The sequence below is a fragment of the Hemibagrus wyckioides genome, linkage group LG02 (assembly GCF_019097595.1).
Source record: "Hemibagrus wyckioides isolate EC202008001 linkage group LG02, SWU_Hwy_1.0, whole genome shotgun sequence".
NCBI lineage: Eukaryota > Metazoa > Chordata > Actinopteri > Siluriformes > Bagridae > Hemibagrus > Hemibagrus wyckioides.
The window spans coordinates 8,487,171-8,507,705 of NC_080711.1; the positions used below are offsets into that span (position 1 = coordinate 8,487,171).

Genomic DNA, 20,535 nt, shown 5'->3' on the forward strand with positions numbered 1-20,535 from the left:
ATCATTTCACTTCAGTACAAAAAGGTCAGTATTTGTGTTTGAAGATGGCGTCATGTACAAATCCACTGTTAAATATTAGGTTCTAGTATATAACAGAGATGGAGTTAAACACCGTATTGCCATAGGGGACAGGAGGCTCTATATGAGACTGATTTAATTTTCATCATTTTGACTATGAACAGTGTTTCTTTAATAGATTTTAGTTTTAATCTAAATAAAATGCTAATTCCACAGTCAGTAGAAAACAAGTCTTTCTTTTCTAGGAGGAAAAAGTCTCAGATTGTTTCTAGAGTTACATTTCAACCCTAACATTCATCAGAAACATTCAGAAAAACTGGGAATGATCACAATGACACCTCAAATATAAATAAATTTTTATTAGGATTTAATTAAAAAATGCAATATAATGTATATAATAAATAGAACTACAATAAAAGATGTAACACTCTGATAAAAGGTTATTAATAAAAAGTATAATGAACAGATAAATCTATTAAAAATATAAAAATACAAAAATACAACAAAATCTTAAATGTCTAATAAATAGTATAGTAAAATCTTACACCTATAATAAAGATAAATGTCTTAATGAGTAATCTATATAATAAAACGTTAAACTAAAGATGGAGACGCTTATCGGAGCTGCAGATGTTGATGCCGTCCGTTGGTCAGAGAGCACTAACAGATGTTGATGTTAGAGGCCAGCGATGTTGTGTACAGCTGCTCAGGGAGAGAAGAAAAACAAGACAGGTTTAAATCTGCAGAAAATAAAAGACAGTAATAAGTATTTACTTACCTGTGGAGATCCTGAGGGAAAGAAAAGAGATTTTGTTTAAAGTGTTTAAAGTATGACCAGGACATTATTACTTTGTTCAAATTTTGGGGGTTTCTTAATCTTATAAATTAGTTACAAGTAATCTATCATCTAACAAAATGGAGAACAAATGCAGTTCTACAAATGAATGGGCAAAAGTGCAGAGATTAATCTTAGTTTTATATTCTAATGACCACTGAATAGCCAACAAGAGATTTCCTAAAATGTCCTGATCACTCTTTAAGTTGGCTGAGATAGAGAGGTGTGTGTGTGTGTGTGTGTGAGGAGTGTTGCTCAGACTCCCTCCATGGCCTTCAGCATCTCCTGGACATGCTCCTTTACGAGGCGTAACACCACGGTGGACATCCAAATGGCTAAATAAGAAAAAAATGGAACATTTATTCAGCAATAAATTTGTTTCTATATACATTTATATATACATTTGTTTATTCATTTCTTCCTTTCTTTATGTAAGTGAGGGTGAGAGTCTTCAACAGATCCACCTACACTCAGATCCTTCACTCAGATCCACCAGATGTAAACCACTGATGGCTGAGGATTTCTTCAAACGTGGGCCGACATTCAGGTTCCGGGTCCAGACACCAATTGATCAGATTGTGGCAACCTGAGTGTGCAGTGATGAGATATTATAGATAGTGCTTTGACATTTCAGATATATATAAATATTATTAAAAAATCAATTAATCTTGTAATGCCAGTTTTACATCTTCAGCTGTTCTAAATGGTGATGCTTCTACATTTTCTCACCTTCAGACAGGCCGGGAGCAAAGTCCATCTTCCTGTAAACAATCTCATCCTCATTACTGAAGGGCAAGTGTCCACAGACAAGGTGGAACAGGAGAACTCCCAGACCCCACATGGTGGCAGGATAACCCAAATACTCTCCATCACACACCCACTCAGGTGGAGAGAAACACCAAGTGCCTGAGCAAAAAAGAGAGTTGGAGCACCATCAGCACTGTTGCAAAAAACCCCCATCAATGCAGTCTCTTAGATTCTGTCTTGTACCTATTATACACTTACCTTCATATTCTGTATAGGGTGTGTCAGAGAGCAAATCTCCACAGCCGAAGTCAATTAGCTTGACTTCCAGTGTGTCAGGGTTGATTAGAAGGTTCTCCGCCTTGATGTCACGATGAAGAACACCGGTGTTACAGCAGTGGTGAGCGGCTTTAACCACCTGGCTCATGATTTTTTGAGCCAGTGCTTCTGACAGTCGGCCGTGATGGTCAATGAACTGCTGGACGTCCATGCAGGGGCTGGGTCGCTCCAGGACCAAGATGAAGCAGTCGGACATCTCAAACCATTGGAGCATCTCCAGCACGTTCTTACAATGAAGTGGCTTGGAAACCATTTTCATCAGTGCCACCTCTACAGGAAGGCTCTGTGTCTCTCCAGGCTGAAATACGGACAGATACAGTTAGCCCTGGATTGGTAAACTGGATCAGAGATGATACAATACGAAGGTTTGAACTGGTAATGATTCAGATATCTATCATGGATGATAGGGAATACAATCTAAATGTGAACTCTAATTTGAAGGTAAATTGTTCAGGATTATTTTAGTAGGACTGAGTAAATGGACACATCATTTGATCTATCAGGTGGTTATTATTTGGATCCTGTCTTCTCTGCAGAATCACAGAAGTAGAAGTTTACTTACAATGGTGATGAATCTATCGTCTGGAGTTTTCCCCACATATTTGAGTGCAACCTGTTCAGATATAAAACACATGAACATTCTTATTGTAAAACATGAACAGAGCATATACAGTTCATAATTTGTACACAGTTATGATCAGAAATAAAATGAAACTATTTCATTGGGGAATAAGTCTTCAGACTTGCTTAGCCTCATACTCCCATTTTGGGAAAAATTAGACCAATTTTCAGCATTTGGTGAAGATTAAACATTAAAATAAATCATAGTGGTATCAATTACATTGTTCAGTTACTAAACAGTTCCCTGCAAAAACTATGATTTTTCATTCTGCTGTTCTGACATAGCCTTTTCCTTGCAAGTGATAGTGCTTAACCCTGTAATTGTACCTCAGGGACATTAATAATTTTTAATGCTTTATTCCTGCATTTTGTTACTAAGTGTAAATGAACAGTAGATGTCGTGTGCAGTCATGTCACCTGCTTGCCATCAGCATTACGGACTCCTGCACAGACTGTCCCGAAGCCTCCTTCACCCAGCAGCTCTCCCGGAGTGTACAGTGACTCAAACACCGCTGTGAAACAGACAGACAATCATTCATATCAAGCTGAAATAAGAAAATCCACAGTACATTTTTACCAAGTCATACATTCACTAGCAACACATTACAGCAACATTTTTGGAAATGGTGGATTCTAACATACCCCATGGTGTAATGATGCTCTCCAGAAGAGGACACTGAGGAGCAGGTGTCTCAGTATTTGCTGGGTTCTGTACATAAAATGTTTTGTACATAATTAATTCACGTCATTAATATGATTTATTATCATACTGGATATGCCTAATATTTGACTGCATGTAATGCAAGCACATCTTCAGAAATGAATTAAATATAAACAGCCTTCACAAACAGAAATGTTACAGTACAAAGGCTTGGATTAGTAATGACTTAGTTGTCTATTAGGAATTATTCTTTATTATGTTAACAGAAACAATTCAACTGACACATAATTCTACACATAACTTCTGTGCAAAATCTCAGAAGTGAAGGAAGTTGTGACATTAATACAGTGCACACACACACACACCTGTTAGAAATGAAGAGCTAATATATTTTAAATAGTTGTATATAGTATTTTACCTGTACTACTTTTTACTGACACATACCTCGGTGACTACTGTAACTTCACGAATAAAAAAGCGATACAAGCTGATTAAATGGTTCATATCATGGGATATGAGTTCATAGAGTTCACTGCATGTGAGAGTTAAATGTAAATTACTGTAAACTAACTCAAACATTCTGAGTGGCTACAAGCGTCGTCTTTAAAAGAAATTCCCAAGGAGGATTATCCAGCGAGAAGTACTTGGCCAAGTGACAAGGCCAAACAAAAACAAAAAGGTCAGGAAACATTTCACTGAAAAATGTCTGAAATATAAAATTACCAGAATGACAGCTGACTTCTGAGGGTCAGGGCTGGAGCTCCGGAGCTGGATATTTATCTCAGTGACCTGAATGAAGCACAAAGATTAAAATTTGCTGTTTCAATCAAAAGCATCTAAAGAATACACTAAAAATAACAGAAATATAAAATTACCAGGGCATCAGCTGAGATCTGAGGGTCATGTTCAGCGCAAAGGAGCTGGACGCTTGGATCAGTGACCTTAACACACACACACCAGTTAAAAATGAAAAACTAATGTATTTGATATTGTAGTATATAATATATTAAGCCTAGTCCTTTTTTCCTGACACATACCTCGGTGGTCTCGGCTTCCTCCACATCATCAACAACAGATCCTGTAAAACATTTGACACATTTAACCACATCAGTATGTCACGGAGAAGACAAATTTCATCAGTGGAAACTGGCATTCATGTAGGAAAGAAAATATTTCAAGAAGACACTCTCTCATCCCCTTCATGTCTTTAATCAGAGTGTTATATTAGTGATCAGTAAGGAGAAACGAGTCTTATTGAAGAAGAAGGGAAATAAAAAGGCGAGTTGGTGAGGGACTGACTCTTTACAGCTGCTACAATCATGCGCTAACAGGAACTCACTCATTACCACAACATTCACTCTAACTATTAACACATCAGAAGAAACAATGCCGAGACCAAGAAGAGAAATAAAACACTTCAATTCGAGAATAATAATAATAATAATAATAATAATAATAATAATAATAATAATAATAATAATAATCCCGGTGCTAACAGTAATTCCGCTTCATGTCAGGCTTCGTGACTCCGCCCTGTTCTTGATTATTTTCCTAGAACTTCAAGACTATTTCTAAAAGTCATGATGTTGTGCATCGAAATGTTTTAAACCACACAATAATCACTTTTATACTTTAAAATGCTTTTGATATGAGCCAATTAGCATCGTCGGCTAATGTTAGCTCAGTCACGCGCCTTAGCTTTCGGCTAGCTCTGTTAGCTAAACTACACAGGAGATTTGATCCTGTTTATCCTCTGTACCGATTAAAGTCATTCATTTTCCACACACACTCTCTTTGTAAGTTCTAAAGCGATTAGAAACACACAGACTAAGTAAAAAGTGAGCTTTTCTCACCGTGAGCAGCTTGAACTTCAGCAGCTTGAAGATCGCTTCTCCTCTTCATCCAGCGATACGCGCAGTATCCCGCGGAGGTGAGCGCGAGCATCCCGGCGGCGCAGGCCAGGCCCCGGCCTGTCCATCTACCTAGAAAGGGAAAATACTTACCTAAATTCATCATTTCTCTCCAAGAAAATTTGCTGTTTATCTTCAAAATATCTCAGGTAATCCGCAGTGTCGCTGTGTCAATTGTTTTCGTTTGAAATCTTTTAAAAGCCTTCTAGATGACGCAAGCACGCGCTCTGGACTTTTAAATGAAAACCAGAGCAAGGCGCGGGACTTTCAAAAAACAACAACATGGCGCGTTATATTCTTAATATTTTATTTAAGCATTAATTAAGGTTATAATGCATGATTAAGGTGTTTCAATAAATCTTATAATAAATGGTTCATAAATACACGTTCCTGTCATAACAGCTTGTCATATTCACTTATATCAGGAGGCAGTAGAGGGCGCCGCTGTGATTTGTATACAGACACGTCAATTCCTCCGCCATGTTGGAAAGGTCGACGTTCTGTTGGAGACCAGCGGAGGTTTTATATGCAGTATATGGTCGACCCTCATGAAATCATGCTGTAACTCGCTCTGTTTTTAGATTAGTTTTCCCCTTAACAGCTTGGTTTCAATTACAGCAGGATTTATCTGCTTAGTTATTTTAGCTGTCAGACTTCTCAGAATCAAAGATATGTATTATTTATTAAGTATACAGTTGGACACAGGTGGATTTAAAAGGAGCACACAGCTCTAGAAACTAAAACACTATTCTTATTTTCATTGCAAAAAGGTGGGGGGTATAAATTACGCAATTTGTAGAGAACACCTACTTAATCTAATTTTATCATTTAAAAGTTATCATATTTTCTCAAAGTAATATTCTGACAAATAATGTATGAACATTTCTGTATGTGAGGGAATGAAGGAGGTGGTGACCTGAATGTGACATGATGATGCTTTTGGGCACTGGGTGCTGTACGTGTGCTTAAGTGCAGGGATTTTGGTTTGCCTATGTATATGTTGTATTTGGAGAACAGATCCTTGAAGAATATCTGAAGTAATCATGTTGCTCATAAGCACATAGGCATAGGTGTGTGAGGTTTCACATGCAATTTTGACAAAGAAACGGAATTGAAGCCTGATCACGTGATCATCTTGCCTTGTGCACTAAGAGCTACAGAGCATTGTTATGGAATCACACACACACACAGGGCCAGGCAGGTTTGGACAGCTTTTTTTCCCTTAATAATTAAATCATCGTTTATCGTTAAATCATTTTGTGAAGTGTGACAAATATGCGAAAAAAAAAAAACAGGAAGGGGGCAGAAACCTTTTCACAGCACTGTATATATTCTGACACCTTTCTATCAGAACCAGCATTAACTTTTTCAGCAGTTTAATCAACAGTAGCTCGTCTGTTGGATCGGATCACACGGACCGGCCTTCGCTCCTCACGTGCATCAATGAGCCTTAGCCGCCCATGACCCTGTCAACGGTTCACCACTGTTCCTTCCTTGGACCACTTTTGATAGATAATGACCACTGCAGACCGGGAACTCCCCACAAGAGCTGCAGTTTTGGAGATGCTCTGATCCAGTTGTCTAGCCATCACAATTTGTCCCTTGTCAAACTCGCTCAGATCCTTACGCTTGAAAGTGACTAAGATGCTGTAACACAAGCATTTTCCTCATGGGATCAATAAAGTACATCTATCTATCTATTGCTGACAACATGCAACTTTTTCTCCTTCTTTTCAGGTGGATGAATCTACTGATGTTCACAACAAGGCAACATTGCTCATTTTTGTGCAATATATTTTTCAGGAAGATGTGCACCAGGAATTTTTTGTGCACTGTTTTTGCCAACCAACACCACAGCTGCAGAAATATTCAAGTCATTGAACGATTACATATCAGGAAGACTTAATTGGTCGTTTTGTATCTGTGTATGCACAGAGGGAGCGGCTTTCTGGTCTCGCAACACAATCAAGAAGGTTGCTTCTGAATGTGAGTCTACGCACTGTGTCATTCATAGAGAAATGCTGGTGAGCTGAAAAATGTCACCTGAGCTTAATAGCATTTTGCAAGTTGTGATTAAAGTTATTAACCACATCAAAGTACATGCCCTTAACTCATGTCTGTGCGAACAGCTCTGAGAGGAGATGGATGCAGGACTCAGACATCTTCTCATGTACACAGAAGTAAGACGGCTTTCTAAAGGGAGATCACTGGCTAGAGTTTTTGAGTTATTTCAGTAACATAGAATGGGTCACAAAACTTGCTTACCTGTGTGACATATTCAACTGCTCCACGATCTCAATCTCTAACTTCAGGGGAAAATGACCATTGTTTTCATGTCGGCAGATAAGGTTTATTTATTCATTCATTGTCTCCCGCTTATCCGGAGCCAGGTCGCGGGGGCAGCAGTCTTAGCAGGGATGCTCAGACTTTCCTTTCCCTAGACACTGTCGGAGAAAAAAATAATATACCCAGCTTTGAATTATATACCTAGCTTTAAAAGTAGCTTAAGTAATAATGTACTCAATGCTCTAAGCTCTGACTTAGCAATATTCTGCCTAAAAGTAGTGTGTATCTATCAAGAATTATTTAGCCATTGATTAAGTAGTTAACTTTGATTAATAATAGCTATAATAATCAGATATAGCCTCATAGTCTTTATAATAATCATGCAGAATTATTAATGGCAGCATGCTAGCGTAATAACCACACTGGGACTGAAGAAACAGAAAAGAGGAGAGATTTATGGGAACATTAGGAGTTACAACTCAGTCAGCCAGCCTATCCAATGGGATCAGTGGGACCGGAGGGTCAGTTGTAGAAGACGGAATCTCGGGATCCTGAGGAGAAGTTGGAGAGTAATCAGTGGGAGAAGTTGGGGGCGAATAGTCAGGAGAAGACTGAGGAATATCATGAACACTGTAAGGCATAGGCACAAATTTGGAGAAAGTTGGGGAATGTCAGGGGAATTAGGAGATGAAGAAGAGTCAGAGGAAGAATCATTAGAGGAGATCTCAACAGGGAAATCCTCAGTCTGGACGCCTTGAGAGGTGGTGCGTGTCCAGTGCCAGTAGAAGGTCTGAGTAGACTGATCACAGGTTGTGGGGTGAAATTGGGGGCTCTGATCAAGATAGACGGTATCTCTCACGATATGGTGAGCGAGGTAAGGAGACTCAGGAATAGAGGATACAGATAGGTGTTCCAGGAAACCAGTAAGTTCAATGGCCAGACAGGATAGCTGATACTGGCGATAGCGTCGCAGAGCACCCCTGGGACTTCTCCGGAAGATAGCGCGACGGGCTGACTGAGCTAGGAAAAAAAATGGGAAATGGGAAGAGATGAGTGAAGATGAGTGAAGTGCATATTGCGTGACTATGTAGTCAGCAAAAGAGAGCGTGTACTAAGGCAAAAGGAACACAGTGTGGGAAGTAGGCCAGGTCACTGTGACATGACAGTGATAGGCGGGTAGAGGAGACAATAGCATTGGAATACTAGCAACCAACAGTGATGAAAAGAGGAAAGGATATGAGGCAGCTTAATGGCAAAGCTTATTTTAAAAATAGTAAATAAAACTTAGATCAAGTAAGTAGAGGGAAAAGTCATCATGACATAGAGGAAGAGAGCAAGGTACTTACACATTGGTGTGGAGGGCAACGCGCGAGGTCAGGATGAGCCGAGGAAGCACCTTTGAGAGGTGACGGTCAAGTGAAGTCAATAAGGAAGTGGCGCCTATAAGTAAGCGCCAATTTTTTCTAAAGATTGTTGACTTAGCCTAAAAATAAGGGGAACTGGAGAGGAGGAAAATTGACGTCATCGAGGGGAGGATGGTATCAATTTAGGGGCGGTATCGGGACAAATGCGAAAATAATGGGAACTGGAAAACATATGTAAACTAAGGAAGGAGGGACTAAAGTAGCCACAAAATGAATATAATGGGAAATTGCTGGAAATATTTAAATTAGAGAAAAGGAGGCGCCCCGGGGCGCCTGGGGTATAAGTAAAGGGGATTTTTTCAGGGTTTTTTTGAGACCAGCTGCTCTCTTCAGATATGCATGTTGTTGACTGCATGGCTGAATAAAGAAACCCGCTTCTTCTCATCTGTTGACTGAGATCTCTTTTATTTCGGCTAAGTTTTATAGCTTGTGGAGGTCATTGGGAAAGCTAAGAGAAATAGATACAAACAAAAATTCCACCCTGTGATATGTCCACTCGGAGGGGGCTCTGAGTTCCGACAACACTTCCTCCAACTCTTCTGGGGGAATTCCAAGGCGTTCCCAGGTCAGCCGAGAGACACAGTCCCTCCAGCGTGTCCAGGGTCTTTCCTGGGGTCTCTTCCCGGTGGGGCATGCCCGGAACACCTCCTCTGGGAGACGTCCAGGAGGCATCCGAAACAGGTGCATGAGCCACCTCAATTGGCCCCTTTCGATGTGGAGGAGCAGTGGCTCTACTCTGAGCTCCTCCCGGGTGACAGAGCTCCTTATCCTATCTCTAAGGGAATGCCCCGCCTCCCTACAAAGGAAACTCATTTCGGCCACTTGTATCTTGTATCTCGTCCTTTCGGTCATTACCCAAAGCTCATGACAAGAATGGATCCGTAACCCCTTTGTGAACAGGCCAGGTGAATCAACTTTAACCCTTCTAGTAGAAGATCAGCTGGTTGAGACTGCAAATGATAGTGTGCCTTAAAAGTATATTTGAGACGGCTTTAAACCTCCTTGTGTTCTGGATTAAAGTCAAGGCAGAATACCCTGACATTGTCACTAAAAACACTGAAAGCTCTGCTTCCTTTTCCAACATCATATCTTTGTGAAGCAGGGTTTTCTGCAACAACAGCAACCAAAACAAGATTACGGAGTAGACTGGACATAAGGAACACGCTTTGAGTGTCACTGCCTCCCATCACCCCCACATGGGACCGTCTAGTTGCAGGGAAACCAGCTCAGATTCTGCATCGTGGTGAGTTGATATTGGTGTGATAATAGTGTAATAGTTATTGAAAGTGCATAATATAAATTTTAGCAGGTACAATTGCTTCAAAGTAAACAGTAAGTAATGCACTCAATCACCATCGCCTGTATGTAAACTCACCACGCAAGACTCCATTGCTTATTGTTTGAAGTTTGCTGCACAACATTTGGACAAGCCTGTGAAATACTGGGAGAATATAGTCTGGTCAGATAAGACCAAAATTGAACTCTTTGGATGCCATAATACACACAATGTTTGGAGGACAAATGGCACTGCACATCACCCCAAAAACACCCTACCAACAGTGAAGTTTGGAGCTGGGAACATCATAGTGTAAGGGTGTTTTTCAGCATACAGTACTGGCAAACTTCATATAATTGACGGATGTACCGAGATGTTCTTGATAAAAATCTGTTGCTGCCTACTAGGATGATGAATATGAAATGAGGGTGCACTTTTTAGCAAGACAATGATCCCAAAAACACAGCCGAGGAAACTCTCATTTGGAATCAGAGAAAGGAAATAAAGATGTTAGAATGGCCCAGCCAATCACCTGACTTCAATCCAACTGAAAATCTATGGAAAGAACTAAAGATCAGACTTCATATGACATGACATTTTCTCTTTTATAAGCTTGATGTCCCTTTTCTGGACTTTAGTTAGCAATTGGATCCTCTCTTGTTTTAAACTCTCCTGGGTACAGAGGGAGGTAGTTTAACTCTGCTTTACTTGTTTTTTTGTTTTTTTTAAATATTTTCTGCTGACTTCTAGTCAGCAGGACTCTTGCGCTTCAGTGCATTGCAGGTTAGCACGGGAAGACCAAAGCCTCGAAGTTTGGTGCGATAATTTCTCTCTTTTATTGCTTTGCTGCCACCCATAGTAACCTGCAAAGGAGCCAGGTTCCTTGAGACAAGGGTATATCTTGACAAGTGCTTCAGCAACATCACTTATCTGTGCACTTGATGGATAAGCAGTGTATGAACATATTGATTCAGACAACTTTTCAAGAATGTCTGCCTTGACCTTTGAGGCAAGTGTTCCATTTTTCTTGTAGGCTTCAGTGGCTCTTTCAAGGCACATCGTTTCATATGCAACCTGAGAAATAGGAAACACAGACATACTAGCATCTAACAGTTACTACTTTTTCTGTCTTACAGATCACCATGCACAAAAAAGGAGGAGCCAACCGAGGTGGCCAGGCTGATCAAAGATAACCTGTCTCTGCAGGACAAGTCGGCACGGAAGAAGGAGGGGCTCGTCTTGCTGTGGTCCATGAGAGAGAGGGTCTTTATAATGGGGCAACTTGTGTCCCAGGGACACGGATGTACAAACTGCGGCACTACCTCCGGAGCCAGATGCAGTCAGACCGTCCAAGCCAACGGGTCAGTTGTTTATTTTTTGCTTGTATGAAGGAATTGTTTGCCATTGTGTCTGGTAGTATGAATAACAACATAGCTTGTTTTACATGTACACTATGCTTCAATTAACACAGTTGTAATTGATTGCTAATTTTTGTCTTTCGACAACGACGTGTTAGAGAGTGCAGTGTGATATAAAGTGTGATAGTGTCATCATAATACACACAAACAACCTGTCATCATAATACACACAAATAACCTGTCATCATAATACACACAAATAATCTGTCATCATAATACACACAAATAACCTGTCATCATAATACACACAAACAATCTGTCATCATAATACACACAAATAACCTGTCATCATAATACACACAAATAATCTGTCATCATAATACACACAAATAACCTGTCATCATAATACACACAAACAATCTGTCATCATAATACACACAAATAACCTGTCATCATAATACACACAAATAACCTGTCATCATAATACACACAAATAACCTGTCATCATAATACACACAAATAACCTGTCATCATAATACACACAAATAATCTGTCATCATAATACACACAAATAATCTGTCATCATAATACACACAAATAATCTGTCATCATAATACACACAAATAACCTGTCATCATAATACACACAAATAATCTGTCATCATAATACACACAAATAATGTCATCATAATACACACAAATAACCTGTCATCATAATACACACAAATAATCTGTCATCATAATACACACAAATAATCTGTCATCATAATACACACAAATAACCTGTCATCATAATACACACAAATAATGTCATCATAATACACACAAATAACCTGTCATCATAATACACACAAATAATGTCATCATAATACACACAAACAACCTGTCATCATAATACACACAAATAATGTCATCATAATACACACAAACAACCTGTCATCATAATACACACAAATAATCTGTCATCATAATACACACAAATAACCTGTCATCATAATACACACAAACAACCTGTCATCATAATACACACAAATAACCTGTCATCATAATACACACAAATAATCTGTCATCATAATACACACAAACAACCTGTCATCATAATACACACAAATAATCTGTCATCATAATACACACAAATAATGTCATCATAATACACACAAACAACCTGTCATCATAATACACACAAACAACCTGTCATCATAATACACACAAATAATCTGTCATCATAATACACACAAATAATGTCATCATAATACACACAAACAACCTGTCATCATAATACACACAAATAATCTGTCATCATAATACACACAAATAATCTGTCATCATAATACACACAAATAACCTGTCATCATAATACACACAAATAATCTGTCATCATAATACACACAAATAATCTGTCATCATAATACACACAAATAATCTGTCATCATAATACACACAAATAATCTGTCATCATAATACACACAAATAACCTGTCATCATAATACACACAAATAATCTGTCATCATAATACACACAAATAATGTCATCATAATACACACAAATAATGTCATCATAATACACACAAACAACCTGTCATCATAATACACACAAATAATCTGTCATCATAATACACACAAATAATCTGTCATCATAATACACACAAATAATCTGTCATCATAATACACACAAATAATCTGTCATCATAATACACACAAATAATCTGTCATCATAATACACACAAATAACCTGTCATCATAATACACACAAATAATCTGTCATCATAATACACACAAATAACCTGTCATCATAATACACACAAACAATCTGTCATCATAATACACACAAATAACCTGTCATCATAATACACACAAATAACCTGTCATCATAATACACACAAATAACCTGTCATCATAATACACACAAATAACCTGTCATCATAATACACACAAACAACCTGTCATCATAATACACACAAATAACCTGTCATCATAATACACACAAATAATCTGTCATCATAATACACACAAATAACCTGTCATCATAATACACACAAATAATCTGTCATCATAATACACACAAATAATGTCATCATAATACACACAAATAACCTGTCATCATAATACACACAAATAATCTGTCATCATAATACACACAAATAATCTGTCATCATAATACACACAAATAACCTGTCATCATAATACACACAAATAATGTCATCATAATACACACAAATAACCTGTCATCATAATACACACAAACAACCTGTCATCATAATACACACAAATAACCTGTCATCATAATACACACAAATAATGTCATCATAATACACACAAACAACCTGTCATCATAATACACACAAATAATCTGTCATCATAATACACACAAATAACCTGTCATCATAATACACACAAACAACCTGTCATCATAATACACACAAATAACCTGTCATCATAATACACACAAATAATCTGTCATCATAATACACACAAACAACCTGTCATCATAATACACACAAATAATCTGTCATCATAATACACACAAATAATGTCATCATAATACACACAAACAACCTGTCATCATAATACACACAAACAACCTGTCATCATAATACACACAAATAATCTGTCATCATAATACACACAAATAATGTCATCATAATACACACAAACAACCTGTCATCATAATACACACAAATAACCTGTCATCATAATACACACAAATAATCTGTCATCATAATACACACAAATAATGTCATCATAATACACACAAATAATGTCATCATAATACACACAAATAATGTCATCATAATACACACAAACAACCTGTCATCATAATACACACAAACAATCTGTCATCATAATACACACAAATAACCTGTCATCATAATACACACAAATAACCTGTCATCATAATACACACAAATAACCTGTCATCATAATACACACAAACAATCTGTCATCATAATACACACAAATAATCTGTCATCATAATACACACAAATAATCTGTCATCATAATACACACAAATAATCTGTCATCATAATACACACAAATAATGTCATCATAATACACACAAATAACCTGTCATCATAATACACACAAACAACCTGTCATCATAATACACACAAATAATCTGTCATCATAATACACACAAATAATGTCATCATAATACACACAAACAACCTGTCATCATAATACACACAAATAATCTGTCATCATAATACACACAAATAACCTGTCATCATAATACACACAAATAACCTGTCATCATAATACACACAAACAATCTGTCATCATAATACACACAAATAACCTGTCATCATAATACACACAAACAACCTGTCATCATAATACACACTGTTGTATGTGATGTTCTTAAACTGTGAAATTACAATAATTAAAATTCTGTGCAATTCAACAGTACAATAACAACAATTTAAGATGTGCAATTACATAGTGCAATTGTTTGTTTGTTCTGTGAAATTTTTCTTTTTCTTCTGTATTTATATAGATTTCTTTATCTTTCTGCTTCATATTTGCACATTTTTCTTCTGTTGTTGCTGCTGTAACGTGGAAATTTCCCCACTGTGGGACGAATAAAGTTTTATCTTATCTTATCTTATCTTATCTTATCTTATCTTATCTTATCTTATCTTATCTTATCTTATCTTATCTGTTGTGGGTTAATCACTAAGGTTAAAAGTAAAAGGTAATGTAGGAATGGGGGTATTTTAAACCTTTTATATTATTATACACAAATGCCTAACAAGATTTTGCCTTCTGCTACCCTCTCCGTACCACCTCCTGACACCAAGCAAAAGTCAATGGTATATTATTTATTAATAATTAGATTTTAATTCTGCTTATATATTCAGACATTTTTCTCTGTTACGGTGGTACTAATCTTATTTTCTTCTTTGATTTTGTATCTTTTCCTTCTCTAGCACCAGCCTCGCCTGCTCAGAAAAAGTGTGATGTTTCTTGTGCCAGAACAATCAGCTGCCGCACAAACTAAGAGACCGGTTTCAACTGCAGGTGTGTTTTGTGTCAGATTCTTTTTTAGCTAATTATCATGTTCACCTAATCTTTACTGTGTAGCATTTAATATCATGTTTAATATTTATAAGCTTGTATACAAATAATTGCTCATGGAGGAATGGTACTCTATTTAGCAGACAGCAGCACCGTAGAAAGCTCTCCAGTGTGCAGGACACCTATTATTGAGGACTGCAGCAAAGATGGTAAGGGTGTATTTCACTTGACTGGACATGACTTATTGAATTCATTATGTTGTGCTGAATCTGTTCTAATTTTAGAATGTATTGTTTATCCATCTTTTTATTTTTCAGAAAATCTCTCATCTTTAGAGTCCACTTCATACAGTGTTCCACATACAGCCGAGGTATCACATGGTAAGATTGGAGCTGTGCACTTATCTGTGTCATTTATGAAGTTGTTTTTCTTTGTTTATTGTCACGCTTTTAAAATGTCTTTTTAATTATTATTTGTCTTCAGCCAAAGTCTCGCTATGGGAACGATGGCTCGATGGCTCACCAGACGGGATGTTACACCTGTCCTGGTGCTGCACATTGATTAGTCACTCAGCAGCCACGGATGCTTCATAGCCTCTGATGGAGTGAGGCGATTCTCAGGGTTCCAGCTGTTGGGATAAGTTATTAACAGGTGTTAGGGTAGACTGTTATCATCTGAGATCAAGCTTAGCCTAATAAAGCCTGAACACACAGGAATTTGTGTCTAGTTACACAATATGTGTCACCATAACAAGAACCACACAATCACTGCCTTCATCTTGGTACATACTGCTGGAGTCTGAAAGGTCAAGACTCCTCTGAAGTCAATTTTTTTTAAAAATGAACTTTTTATGTTTTGGTACTTGTCAGTGGTTGCATACCATAGGCAGTACTCGATAAAGTCCAGGAACTCAAGATCATCAGTACCCAGAATTCTCTGCAGATCCTTGGAACCAGGGAGTATCAGATTCTTCTTTGCGTCATATATAGCCCTATATCGTCCATTATGGTCTGTATAAAAAAACAAGAAATATTTCAGGTATGTTTATTTGGCATTATATTTTTTATTTTGTGTTGTATTACAAATTTACAGCATTGTCACATGGAGCCCTTACCATAGAAATGATCCAAGGTTTCCATATTCTGGAAAAATTCAGCTGGAGGCCTTCCAAGCACCTGTGCCATTACATCAAAATTATTTTCAGTTATATGGATATGAAGTGAAATGTGCTAAAACAAAAAAAAAAAATCTGCCAATAATACCTCCGTGATGCGGGCTATCTGATCCTTGTAATCTGTTCCAGGAAAAAGATACTGGCCAGTGTGGAGCTCAGCCAGAATACAGCCCAGACTCCACATGTCAGTAGCAGTGGTAGAGGGATGTTTCATGATCAGCTCTGGAGAGCTGTAGTAAAGGGTGAAGGCCAGTGGGAACCCTGCAATAGAAGAGAAGAGAAATGGGATGGTTGGAAGAAGCGACGTTTAGAATGGCCTGCATGGTTCCTGACATACATATGCTGATACATGAATGAAAAAATGCCGTTTTTGCTCACATATCTTCTGCTCAAAGTTGCTGCCACCAAAATCGATCACCTTGATGCCATCCTTTCCTATCATTATATTCCCCTTTAGACAAAAAGAGAGATGATGTAAGACTTTAAGATGAACGGGTTAACACTCTCATTGAGCACAGGAGACTTATTTGGTTAGAGACAGTCTGTGCTGCTGGTTTATACACTCCACATGTCTTCTCCCCTTAATGTACTCACAGGTTTCAGGTCACCGTGGACAATTTTCTCTTTCTCCAGCAAGCATAAACACTTGAGGATATCTCTGGCAATGCAGCGCAATTTTGCACTGCTGCATCTCTGACTTCTTTTTAGCTGACTTAAAGTTCTCCTAAGTGGAAAGAAAGAGACATGTTAAGCCTTCAGTGGATTATTTATCACAGCTATCAGAAAAGGAATAATAAGAAAATGTAATCAGAGTGACTGTATTTGGTTATTTTGACTTTTATAATTTAGATTGATTTGAAAATTTGAAATGGATAGTTCCTGTCACTTGTGTACACAGACTTGTCACTAGAAAGATCCTCTATAATAGAAAAGAATGTGAGATATATATTGGCCTTGATCAGGTCAGACATGCCCATCAGTTCAAATTCACTCACCCCAGGAGCTCATAGACGATACAGAGGTGTCCGCGGAAGACAAAGTAGTTCTTCATGAACACAATTCCGTGGGAGCCATGTCTGTCCTTCTTCCTCAAATAATCAAGGATTTCCACCTCTTGCTTGTAAGAACTGAATGTAGACCAAAGCAAATTAATGCTACGACAGCACTCCTACAGTAAAAACTACAGTGTAAGAGCTTGTCTTAGTGACTGTGGGTGTGCACACGTTTCAGAGAAATATAAAGATTTAAGAGAAATATAAACAACGTATAAATCAGTTAGATTAAGGGTCTGATGTGGGAAAAAGACAGTAGCAGTTCACTGTCAACCTTCCCATATATGCTCACAGCAGTAAAGAATTTTCTAACCTAAGAAAAAACATTCAATCTAATTTTAAAAGCTAACTTCACCAAACCCTCCTCATTCTAACACGAGAAGCAGGGTTTCAACATTTCCTTTTCTCATATTCACAGTTCTCTCAAACTTTTATTAATCTTAATACATTTCTTCTATATTATTTTTTTTTGTGAGCAGTCACACTTTCAAACCTACTGGCTTGATAGCTTTCACTAGTAGTTTGCTGTAATTATAGGACAATTCCTAAGTAATTCCCAGTAATCAATCTACACTACACACCTTGAATAATTCAAGCCAATGTTTTTTTTCCATTCCCAGTATAGTAATACTATGCTGAAAGGCATATAAAATTATTGGTATTAAAATACAATGTAATATTATTACTTCATGTTTTGAATGACTTTAACAGCCACCATCTCATTGGTCTTGTGATCCAGGCACTTATAAACCTTTCCATAGGATCCTTTCCCGAGCATTTCCAACACCTCATAGCGGTACGCTAGATGATCGTGGAAAAGCTGCAAACACAGAACATGATGCAAAACCAGTACATGTTAATGATCTTTCACAGATATATGAAAGAATTGTTACTGAACTATTCACCAGGACAAAAATACAGGCAGACTGTTACCTGTTTCTTGCTGTTAGTCGATTCAGCATTGTGACCGGATCCATCAATTTTCTTGCCCAAGTACCATAGCTCATGGTAGGAAAAGATCTCTTCTACATCGGAATAAGTCAACCTGTCCTCAAAATGCCTGACCACATCTGGAACAAGCAGAGGGTAAACCAGTGGTGATTTTTATGTTGTTACTGCTCATTTAATTTTACCAATGGACAGATGAAGACTTAATGTTATGTAAAATTTCACAATCCTTGTTATTCTATCCCAGTTAATTGACAGCAAGTATAAAGCACAGATTGTTTTTAATTATGTTTTAAATTATTGTCTAATTAATAGGATCTAGGCTGCATCAAATCCCCAAGTGCCTGGGCTGATGTTTCCTAAACCATGTCAGACACAGCATGAATGTCCTTTAGACTAATATCAGTAAACTCTTTTTCTTTACTCTAAGAATGTTTTGTACCTGAGGGGGTCATGGGAAACCGAGGTCTCTTCTTGTGCTCCTGTTCATTGATATGGCACTGGTTGTCGACTTGCTCGGGTACATCCTTTGACTCTGTCCTTACTTCTGAAGTAACTGGCACCTGATCCTATTTCCACAATTAATCATTGAGCTGATGTTCCTGAGAGCAACATCCTACAGGCTGCTAAATCTTATAATGCTACTGACTATTAAAAGTGATCATTCAATCATTTTCTATTTTCACCTCATAGTGATAATTGTGCTTGATGTAGGGGTTTCATAACCAAGTGAATGTTTAAGGGTAAAGAATGTTATGTTGGAGAAATGTCAGGAAAGTCACACAAGGGAATGTAGATTAGACTCAGCTCAAACAGCAGATATTTATCTACATATATGGCATTTATTAGATATGCAGTACATTAAATACATGCAGTGTAAATTTGTGCCAGTTAGGCGTCAATGCACTCTTTAAAGGGTTTACAAATATCCAAATCATATAACATTAAGTAGGAGCTTAAATAATGACATATACTCATGGGAGACTCTGGACCATCTAACCTTCCTTTTCTATTTTGTTGCACTGACTGATACATTTCAGGATTTAGAATCAATCACTGAAGCAAACTCAAACATAGCTAGGTGCAGAACAGAGGAGGACACTACACTACAGGGACCTCATTCATATGTGTGTATGCAATCTTTTATAAATCAGATTTTGTATAAAAACAATATACACAGCTCTGGAAAAAAAATAAGAGACCACTGCAAAATAATCAGTTTCTTATGTTTTTTTCTTACAGGTTCATGTATTGGTGAGATGAACAGTTTTGTTTCATTTTTTGTGAACTGCTGACAATATTTCTCCTAAATTCAAAATATAACTATTGTCATTTAGAGTGTATATTTAAAGGAAATGACAACACATCAAAATAACCCAAGATCATGCAGCATTTGCAGAGCTTTAATAACTCAAATAAAACAAAATGCAAATGATTTGTAAACAAATTGTGTTAAAGCTTTGGCTAAATAACATTAAGAAATCAGTATTTGGTGGAATAACTCTGATTTGCATGCGTTTTTCACATTGCTGTTGGGGAACTTTATACCACTCTTTTTGCAAAAAAGCAAACAGCTCAGCTTTGTTTGATGGTTTGTGATCATCCATCCACATTCCAGAGGTTTTTCAATAGGGTTCAGATCTGGAGATTGGACTGTGGTCTCTTATTTTTTTCCCAGAGCTATCTATCTATCTATCTATCTATCTATCTATCTATCTATCTATCTATCTATCTATCTATCTATATGACAGAAATACTCACATGACCACACTCTGAGTAGACTCCAACCTTGTTTGACCGGCGCTTGATCCTCAGAAACGAACTCAGCTATAACAGAGTGTCAGAAAATTGTTACTCATACAACAAAATCAGTG

At 37.5% G+C, this 20,535-nt stretch overlaps 1 protein-coding gene across 1 annotated transcript; it reads right to left on the reverse strand.

Moving 5' to 3' along the window:
- Positions 1-571: 571 nt before the first annotated feature.
- Positions 572-3,998, reverse strand: LOC131342936 (serine/threonine-protein kinase pim-1-like). The gene is made up of 8 exons (XM_058374268.1): positions 3,942-3,998; positions 3,200-3,266; positions 2,975-3,069; positions 2,499-2,549; positions 1,859-2,234; positions 1,583-1,759; positions 1,322-1,439; positions 572-1,188 (listed from the first exon to the last, which is right to left on the reverse strand). Exons 5-7 carry the CDS (start codon positions 2,193-2,195, stop codon positions 1,333-1,335), a joined length of 621 nt encoding a protein of 206 aa, XP_058230251.1. The 5' UTR covers positions 2,196-2,234; positions 2,499-2,549; positions 2,975-3,069; positions 3,200-3,266; positions 3,942-3,998; the 3' UTR covers positions 572-1,188; positions 1,322-1,332.
- Between the last annotated feature and the right edge of the window lie 16,537 nt (positions 3,999-20,535).